At 37.0% G+C, this 10,647-nt stretch overlaps 1 protein-coding gene across 1 annotated transcript in view; it reads left to right on the top strand.

Moving 5' to 3' along the window:
* The first annotated feature begins 2,643 nt into the window (after positions 1–2,643).
* LOC107696750 (allantoinase, mitochondrial) overlaps positions 2,644–10,647 on the top strand; it is a 17,363-nt gene continuing 9,359 nt past the window's right edge. Inside the window, exons 1-7 of the mRNA XM_016497230.1 lie at positions 2,644–2,848; positions 3,743–3,894; positions 4,113–4,227; positions 8,624–8,770; positions 8,956–9,001; positions 9,107–9,200; positions 9,331–9,517. Coding sequence (XP_016352716.1) covers positions 2,702–2,848; positions 3,743–3,894; positions 4,113–4,227; positions 8,624–8,770; positions 8,956–9,001; positions 9,107–9,200; positions 9,331–9,517 — 888 coding nt within the window. The 5' untranslated portion in view covers positions 2,644–2,701. The remainder of the gene's footprint in view (positions 2,849–3,742; positions 3,895–4,112; positions 4,228–8,623; positions 8,771–8,955; positions 9,002–9,106; positions 9,201–9,330; positions 9,518–10,647) is intronic.

The raw sequence follows: 10,647 nt of genomic DNA, 5'->3' as shown, positions 1-10,647 counted from the left end.
ATCACTGAGGAAGGCAATAGCATCAATGCAGTAGAGAGGAAGAGAGGGAGAGGGGGAGGAGAGGGGGATGGGGATTAGATTCCCTGCGGAGTACGATACACACACACACACACACACACACACACACTCACGCACAAACATGGCTCTACATAACATAAGATTCATTGGCTAATGCTGGACTGCATGTGCGTGGTATGCCAAAAGAAACCAAGTAAAATGTAATATGATTTTTAATACATAATAATATTTAATATTTATAAAAATTCACCTCTAATCATTTTAATTCAGCATCTGTTTGCATTTTCCAGGAAATGAATAAGGCACTAAAAGAAAATGACACACACACAAAACAAATCATTACGAAAATAAGTAATGCCATTAATGTATCTTTATGAAATATGCATTACAGAATACAATTAGTCCATGTTGGGTTTCCTTTAATGGCTATACAGATTATACTGAAGGTTAAAATTTTGTCTCAAATTCTTCTTCTTATTATTATTATTATTTCCACGTCTAAGTTTTAACACTCCATCAATGCTTACGCTAAAGTAAAATTTGGTTTTATTAATACACTTTATTTACATTGTTAATTTCCTAAGGTTAAAATCTTGTCTTAAATTCTTGATGATAAAAAAAAATCTTAATTTTTATGCAAGTTTAGGGGTAATTGAAATACAATTGTATTATTATTATTATTATTATTAAGGAGGAAGGATTATTATTATTATTATTATTACAACTTCTAAGCTTTAATGTTCTATCAATACTTATGCAACAATGAATGAATAAAAACAAACAAATAATAAATAAATAAAATATTCAAGTCAAAAATGTTTTACTATAAATATATATTTTTAGAAACTATGGTTCTACAGTGTTGCTTATAACTTACAATATTTAACCATTTAAATTTTTTTTTTTCTAAAAATACATTGAAATTAATTGCAAAGATCTGTAAATAATATTTGACCTCATTTTGGCCTTTCTTTTGAGCTATCTGCCAAAAAAAAATAAATCAGCTTTCCAGTGGGATTATTCTCAGCTCACAAACTATTAGAGCAAATTGAACTGTGCTCTCCCCACAAATCCAGTAAACCCATGTAACACATTCATAAAGGAAGCTTTTCCCACTGACATTAATCCACCTCTATTCTTCTGACTCAGCCTCTGTTTGCATTTTCTAAAATCAGGAACTGAATTAGACTAAAAGGAAATGACACAGTAAAGAAATATATCTCATTATGGAATCAGTATTAAGTTTGCCATTAGTGTATCTTTATAACATTTTTATTACTGAATAAAACGAGTCTATGTTGGGTTTCTAATAATCTGATAAGTATTTTAAGTGTACAAATCAATAATTAAAGTAATATTAACAAATATTAGAGAGTGAAATAGTTATATTTATGCAAAAAATAAAAAGACAAAGTAATTTTGAAAGACTTAAGGATAACCCAGCAGCCATGAATATATTTTAAAGAAGACAACAGAGGTTATTATGCATGGGATTCAAAGTCAAAAGCTTTTTATTTCCATCTCCATTCCATTCCAGTCTCCATTCCACTTTTTGTTTTTGTTACATGAATTGTATTGGTTTCAACATTAAAGGTGGAAAAAAAAATCGAACATGATTTTTTAAAATCTTTTATACCCACTGTGCGTATACACTCACAATCAAATGCAAATATAAAAAATAAATATTTTTTATTAATGTAATAAATTCATTTATTTAAACAAGTGTATTAATACACAAATCTGGGTCATAATATGTATAATTTATTATTAATTAATACACTTTTTCTAGAATTAAGAATTATTTTATGATCATTCAAATTGTTTTGCATTTTGACATTATTTGACAATCAAAACCCCCATTGTCAGTACTGTCATGTCAAAATATATTTTCATTACCATAATGAATATATGTAAACCCAGAAAACAGTAATTAATAATAAATTATCAATGTATTTGCTGTATTGGATGTAATTTTTTCTGATTGCGGCTGAGTGCTAAGACTGTTTTTTTTTTCATATACTTATTTTATGCAACCATTTCTCTTTTTTTCTTTTGATTTTGAATTGAAATGGGACATTTCTTTGATTTACTATGGGATATGGCCAGGCAGGAAGGCACAGTAAGCGCCGAGCAGCCACAGCATTCAGTTAGACACAATGCCAGTCTGAGCAGTCCCTTGTGGCTGCTTTTCTCTCCTTCTGTCTCTTTCTCCTTCCAACCCCTACTCCTCTGTCTCAGCTCAGCAGAGCAATGCTTTGAATAATTTATCCAGCTAAAGGAGTGCTGGTGTGGGCCTGATGCCTGATACCGTCTTAAAGGGACAAGCTTTTAACTAGAATTAATACTGCTAATGAAAGCATAATGATACAGGATAATGCAACCTATAGGTGTCCACAATACTCACACAAAAACAAATCTAATCCTAGTCTGCCACACAACATCCAGCTGTATGTATTCAGTATGATTCTGCCATGCTTGTTATTTAACACTCTTCTTAAAAGAAATTACTTGAATTACTTTTTATTAACAATCTGAATGTTACAGGTCAAAGAACTTTTATCTACCTGCTGACACTCGCATAAAGATCAATGAGGGAGATACATTGACCTTAGAGTGAAAGCTTTTGCTGCCAGGACAGTGAAAGACAGAAGCTCATATAGGCAACATAAGATACATTGCAGACATGGAGCCAGGATCAACTGTCAGTGCTGTGCGGAGCCAGAGGGTTTTGTGTGGAGAGGAAATTCGACCTGCAGTTATCATAATAAAGGAAGGAAAGATTCATTGCATTCTGCCTGATTCAGAAGCTTCCATGCACACAGCTGGAAAGGTGAGCTAGACTGTGAGAGTGAGACATCTCCACCTGCTGGAGACCACAAGCATTGCAGTCCTCAGGTTTAACCCATAACGACTCCTGTGTGAAGGTTTTATTTCACTGAAATTATTGTAGAAAATGTGAAAGTCAGAAAAGTCAGTAAGCACCTTTTTCAAAGCCTCCTTAATTTTTATGGGAATTTACTAAAATACGCTAATTAAACTAGCTAAACTAATAAGTATTAGTGGGTAAAAAGAAGTGAATTCAATAAAATTACACTGGCATTAAAGAAAGGGTCAATTATATTATAAAGGTAGATATTAACCAAAAGGTTGAATTATGCTCTTATAACAAATATATTTTTTCATAAATGTATTAATTACAATAGTTGTTGGTAAACAGAATGATTTGATATTTATCTGTTATCATTTTTGTTTCATAATTATTTAAATTTAGCTAAAAAAGCCTTTACAATGCTTTTTTTTTTGCAGGTTTCATTACGACAACCTGTCCCACTATTGTACAAAGTAAACAAATGTCTATAAATGGCAATATGTGTTCAATTAATTGTATTGTTGCCTAGCATTATTATTATTAACCTTTATTTAATCAGACAAGTCACTTAAGAACAAGTTCTTATTTTCAACAACAGCCTAGCATGAGAATTAAAATGGAGTATGCTTTATTTTAAAATACTTACATCCCTAACAAAACAAGAGTATTTTTCATAAATTTCGGGTTGGGGTAAGATGTCACTGTTTTCAACTGTTTTAAATTTATTATTTACAATATTTGTTGGTCAATAGATTAGGTTTGATATTTATTTTTAACATCCCTATAACAAAACAATTTAATTGAACCTCAAACAATTTTCATTCCTGCACTAACTAGACAGCATCTCTATAACAGGTACTGGATGTGGGGAACAGTATGGTAATGCCAGGTATAGTGGACTGTCATGTTCATGTTAATGAGCCAGGCCGTTCCTCCTGGGAAGGGTACTGGACCGCCACGCGAGCAGCTGCTGCTGGAGGAGTCACCACAATTGTAGACATGCCTCTGTGTGTATAGACTTTCAAATTAAAATTCAATAATAATGACTGAACTGCTTTTCAATTATAATGGATGGTAGATCTGGAGACTCTATGAGTTATGAATGAAAAAAAAAAAAGTTACAATTCTCCCCCACTCTCTTGGATACTGTTAAGAAATAATATGATTGATAAATAGTTGATACATAACATAAAACTGACACGGTGATTAATTTCATGGTACACAGAAACAGCATCCCACCAACTACAACTCTTCGAAACTTTCATGAGAAGTTGCGTGCTGCTACAGGGCAGTGTTTTGTAGACACAGCATTTTGGGGAGGAGTCATCCCTGGAAACAAGGTATACTTACATACTGTACAAAATACATTTTAGTTGTAGCCTGCTGTTTTAACCTTTTAATATCCAAGTATTGTCACACAATATTGGGAATGCAAAAATAACATTTGCTATGCTATGTACCTCTATACAATATATCTTTGTGATTTTGAATGGAGCCATCCACTGCTTTGTACCTGAATAGGTCAGCATTTTTTAATGAATCTGTTGAGTGAATGATTCACACCAAAAAACATCAGCTGCGTTGAGATATGTATATGGCATTTCATTGAAACTAAGGGTGCTTTCACACCTGTAGATCGATTGCTTTGTTCCGAAACAGGGATTAAAATTATTACAATGTTGCTTTTTATTCCTGGTGCGGTTCGCTTTCACACGGCAAAGTTTCTAAACGGACCAAATTTGTTAAAGGGGTCCTATTATGCTTTTTCACTTTTTTAATTTTTTAATTTTAGTCAGTGTGTAGTGTGTATGTTTGGGCATAAAAAAGATCTAGAAAGTTACAAATCTCAAAGTCCACTCCAAAGGGAGATATTTCGTTTTAAAAAAATCCCTTTTCAATAACTACAACGAATGGCTCGTTTGGACTACAGCGTTTGTTTTCCGGGCTTTGTGATATCTCAAAGCGGCTCATTGGAATATCATTACAAATAATTCCCGCCTACAGAAATTTGAATGGTTGGGGGGTGGGGAGGGGCGAGGTTGTGGTTAGAACGCTTGGTTGAGTGAGTGCATCAGACGAGACGACGAAGAAGAAGTGCTGCTGCAGAGTTAGTGCATCAGAGAAAACCAAGAAGAAGAGCTGCTGTGCTGTAGCTTCCAATTTTCGGCATGTCTAGAACAATTCTTACAAGTACAACACGACGTAGCTGGGCGCCGCGGACAGATGCCGAACGGCGCCGCGGGTGTGCCTACACTCATAAAAAATAATGTATTTGAATTTTAAAGATGTGGTGCGAGGCGACGCTGTGCTTCTCGTCCGGTGCGCGACCGCCTGAAACACTGTTTTTTTTCACCTCCATGCCCAAACGTCTTTGTTTGGGCTTCCGAAAGCGGATGATGTCAGGAAACAGTGGTTTCCAATTCCAATTCCGATTCCAACAATTCAAATTCTTTGTTTGCGCTTCCGAAAGCGGATGATGTCAGGAAACAGTGGTTGCAATTTATTTTTTAACTGTTCCTGAGCATTATAACCCCAATTTGCTATTGTGTGCTGCGCATTTTACTGAGGACAGCTTCCACAACATGAGGGAGCACAGTGCCTGCCGGATTTCGTCCAAAAAGCTTTTGTTGAAATTAGCAAGGGGCGTGGCAGTACTGAAACACCGTCTAAGCTGTTCGCCAATCACAACGCACTGGGACAGCTAACCAATCACAACACATTTTGTTTTTCGGAAGGCGGACCTTCATCAAAGCCGGAACTAATCAAGCCGTTTGTGCCAGGATGGGGAGAAAGGTAAATAATGCGTTTTTCGAACCACCAAGCATGAGAGCATGTTCTAGTACACCCCCAAAACAAAATCAAGACTTTGTAAAAGAGCACAATAGGAACCCTTTAATACAAGTCACGCACGAGTAAACTGTTGTCTCATTGGTCAAAGTTCCACGGTTTATTTTCCGGGATTCCACTTAGCTGTCACGGCTGTCATCCGTCAGGATGGAACGACAACAGCTTTTTTTGTAGCTGTCCTTATATTAATTTAGCATTTTGAGCAGGAGTCCAGGCTTCATCGGGAAAACATTTTTAAAATGCACCTACTAGGAAGAAGAGCAATAAGACGGCATTATAAAATGAAAAAGTGCGCTTTTTTATTTTGAATGGCGAAGACGTGCTCACCCACAGACATTCACAGGTTCATTTTGAAGTATTAGCAAAACAACAAAGCTAATGCTTTTCACGGAACTTACGTAATTACCGATTATACATTGTGATATAGCCTGGTTCGTTGGTCCGTTGGATCGGATTTCTTTCTCACTACAACCGAACCGCTCCAGAGTTCGTTTTCAATCGAGCTGAGACCACCTCGTTCAGGCGATCTCGGACCGATTGTTTTGGTGCAGATCCGGGCGTGATTGCCGTGTTCACATGTGACCACAGTTTCATACTACATAGCACACTTTTTTTAATGGTCGCAAAGTATGTACTTCTTTATAAGGGTATGCAATTTCAAATATAGCCATCAACTTGTTTCGTTCCTGAATAAAACTTTTTGAACTAATCAGTTGAGTAAATGATTCAATGATTACTCCAAAAAACAGCGGTCTCCAAATAGGCATTCTTCATACTTCATGCATACTAATTCACACTACACACATTGATACTATATAACATAATTTTTAACAGTTGCAAAATAAGTACTTATTCAAAAGAAGCAAGTTCATCTACTTTAGACACAGCCATTTATTGTTTCATTTCTAAACGAATCAGCACTTTTGAAAGAATGGGTTGAGTAAATGATTCAATGATTCACTCCTAAAGACAGTAATTTTTCACCAACTATTGGCATAAAAATGTGTTGCCAATATAACAATACAGTGGGTATAGAAAATAATCACCCCCCAATAATCACAATTTGTTGCTTTGCAGCCTGAAACAAAGTCAGTGCACTTTTTGTTTTATCCAGCTGTATTTACTCAGTGCAACTTATCCAAGTGAAATATGTGACCCCGTCTGTAAAAAGTCAAGCTAAAGTAATTTTTTTGGTGATTTACTATTTTCTATATAAAATCATCCTTCATAAGGTAAAGAACATTCTGTGAAAATGTAATATTGATATCTTTATTACTGACTGAGTAAGACCATGTCAAAGATTGAAATCATAGTGAAATTAATGGTTGAAATCAAACTTTGATGCTTCTCATAATTAGATTGAGACTTTAGCCTGGATTTAACAGAGAGGGTTACATATATAACACCAACATGTCAGAAAAAAAAAATAAAAATAAAAAAACAGAATCACCAAGTTGGTCACCAAAATACTGAACTTGTGTCAGTATTTTGTTGAACCACCTTCTGCTTTAGCCTTTAGTCTGTTGGGATATGTCTCGGTCTCTACTAACTTTGCACATCTAGACTTTGCAATATTTGCCCACCCTTCTTTGCAGAATTGTTCAAGTTCAGTTAAATTTGATGGTGAGCATTTGTGGACTGCAGTCTTCAAGTCATTCCACAGATTTTCAATGGGGTTTAAGTCTGGGCTCTGACTAGGCAATGCAAGGACATTCACCTTCAACTTCAACCACTGTGTGCTCAGTTTTGCTGTGTGCTTTCGGTCATTATAATGTTGGAAGGTACACCTTCTTCCCATTGACAACTTTCTGGCAGAGGGCAGCAGATTTTCCTCAAGAATTTGACGGTATTTTGCGCAATCCATTTTTTTCTTCTATCCTGACAAGTGCTCCAGTCCCTGCTGCAGAGAAACGCCCCCATAACAGGATCTTACCACCTCCATGCTTTACTGGAGGAATGGTGTTTTTTTTTTTTGATGGTGAGCTGTATTGGATTTCTGCCAGACATAGCGTTTGGTGTTGAGGCCAAATAATAAAATTTTAGTCTCATCTGCCTCAGAATCATCAAGGTGCGTTTTGGCAAAGCTCAGTCGTGACCGCATGTGGCCTTTCCTGAGGAGTGCCTTTTTTCTTGCAACCCTCTCATACAAGCCACATTTGTGGAGAATTTGTGATACTGTTGTCACATGCACACAATGACCACTATTTGCCATAAATTCCTGCAACTGCTTCAGAGTTGCTATAGGCCTCTTGGTTGCCTCTCTAACCAGTTTCCTCCTGACTTTTTCATCCATTTTGGAACGACGTCCTGATCCAGGGAGGGTCTGTGTTGTAGCAAATAACTTCTACTTCTTAATAATAGACTTCACTGTGCTTCTAGGCATTGATAAAGCCTTTGACATTTTTCTGCATCCATCTCTTGTGCCTGTCCACAACTTTATCCCAGAGATCTTTTGACAGTGTCTTGCCACCAATAGTTGATTCGCACCAAGGACTGAAATGCTCCAGGAAAGCTCTTTTCATGCTGAGCTGATCAAAATGACCACAGCTGATCACAGTTGAAAGTCAAATGGCTTTGTGTGCCATTGAGAAGGTGATTAGCTACACCTGATTGAGTTTGCAAGTCATTTTAGGAGGGGGTGATCCTTTTTCCAACTCAGTAGTGATTCTGTTTTTATTTTTCTGACATGTTGGTGTTATATCTTTCACATAGATGTTATAATTTTCACTGAGTAAATACAGCTGGGTAAAACAAAAACTGTGTTTGTCTTCATTTCAGGCTGCAAAGCAAAAAAATGTGATTATTTTAAAGAGGGGTGATTCTTTTCTATACCCACTGTATTTTCTTTGTTTGTCTGCCTGCCCATCTCTTTCTGTTTGTCCATCTCAGCTGGAGCTGAGGCCGATGATCCAGGCTGGTGTGGCTGGATTTAAGTGCTTTCTGATTCACAGTGGAGTGGATGAGTTTCCTCATGTGAGTGATGCTGATGTGCATGCAGCTATGAAACAACTCCAGGGCACAGGCAGTGTTCTGCTGGTGAGCCATCTAATTTTCTGCTTGCTCCAATCATAAGGAGTACCTTATAATCACTGTGTACCAGTGGTAAAATTGTGCACAACTGTCAATGAGAAAAATGCATCTGGTCAGACATAATTTAGAATCAGACATAATTATGAAAATATAATTATGGGACTTAAATTAATGAAATTTATTCGATTTAGTTTCATGCAGAGCAAGAAGTCCAACATCCAGCTGCTGAGAAAGGCGGTATGAGACTGATAATTTAATGTCAATTAAATTTAAATTCTACTTTAAATCATGAACATGTATTCTTTTTAAAATGGAAATTCCTGCTTTACTCTTTTTACTCAGATCCACATGAATATTCCACCTTCCTGAGGTCCAGGCCTGACATTATGGAGCTTGAGGCCATCCGTACTGTCACTCAGCTCTGCTTACAATATCAGTATGATATGATGGCACTAGTTAGAGTGAAGTCCTCAACTTTTGATTATCTAATGGCTGTTTATGCAGTCTAGGGTAGCCAATCAAGAGATGAGAGGTGAGAGGTCAGTATCTTCTGTTCTTATTATCAGAGTGAGATGCCACATTGTGCACCTGTCATCAGCCCAGCCTCTGGAGCTCATCAGGTCAGCAAGAAAGGCTGGAGCTCCACTGACTGTAGAGACCACCCATCACTACCTCAACCTATGTGCAGAGAACATTCCAGCACGTGCAACTCAGTTTAAATGCTGCCCCCCGATACGAGACACAGCCAACCGGGTAACAGCAATATGCATTATAGACAATGAAACAGATTTCAATCAGGTTGACAGAAAAAATTGATCAACAAAAGTTGGTCTTGATCATATTTCTATAATTGTACGCTAAAACTTGTTAAAGTAATTGTTGACCTTAAAATGAATTACTTTCTTCTGTGGAACACTAAATTCTGATGAATACACAGGTCATTTTCCCTATGCAGTTACAACTGATGAGGACTGGAGCTTTCAAGCATCAAAAAGGACATTAAACCAGCACCATAAAAGTATCATAAAAGTGACTCGTGCACGATATTTCAAGGTTTCTGGAGTCATACAATATAGCTTTGTGAGAGGAACAGACTGAAATTTACCGATATCCTTTGCCTCCAGTGGGCTGTCTGATTTGAACTCAAGAACCCTATCAGTCTTGTTTGTGACTGAATTTTGACCAGTTTTGTGAACATTGGCTATGTTCAGACTGCAGGCAAATCTGTTTTTTTTTCTTCTCAAATCAGATCTTTTCAGGCAGACTGTCTGCATTATTAATTGCAAGAGATCAAATCAGATGTGTGTGTCCACACACAAACCAACTTATCTGCATAATTTTTTTTTTAACCTTTATTTGTATAGCGCTTTATACAATACTGGTTGTGTGAAAGCAGCTTTACAGTGTCAAACAGGAAAATAGTTTGTCAATAATGCAATAAGACTATAACAAAGAGTCATTTTTCCAGCTCAAGTCAGTTCATTGATGATTCAGTGATGTCATCATCCAGTTCAGCTCTCTTCCAATAGTGTCTGTGCAATCAGTCAAGCGTCCGCAACTAATCAAGCCAAAGGCGACAGTAGCAAGGAACCAAAACTCCATCGGTGACACGAATGGAGAAAAAACCTTGGGAGAAACCAGGCTCAGTCGGGGGGCCAGTTCTCCTCTGGCCAGACAAAACCAGCATGGCGTGGTTTAATTCCAGGCTGCAACACAGGTGCAGAGGACTTGTCTGGTTCCTGTGGTCTTGTGCCGATGGTCGTAGAGGTGATGAGGTCTTCGCAGGGGATCTGTCTCTGGGGCGCATCTAGTTGACATGATCTCCGCTGACATTCAGGGCTGTAGAGGTCGTCTCTAGGTGCTGATCCACCATCTGATCTGGA

This window comes from Sinocyclocheilus anshuiensis, unplaced genomic scaffold (genome assembly GCF_001515605.1).
Source record: "Sinocyclocheilus anshuiensis isolate Anshui unplaced genomic scaffold, SAMN03320099.WGS_v1.1 scaffold999, whole genome shotgun sequence".
NCBI lineage: Eukaryota > Metazoa > Chordata > Actinopteri > Cypriniformes > Cyprinidae > Sinocyclocheilus > Sinocyclocheilus anshuiensis.
Note: the sequence above shows the minus strand (reverse complement) of the source record. Positions and strands in the feature narration are given on the sequence as shown.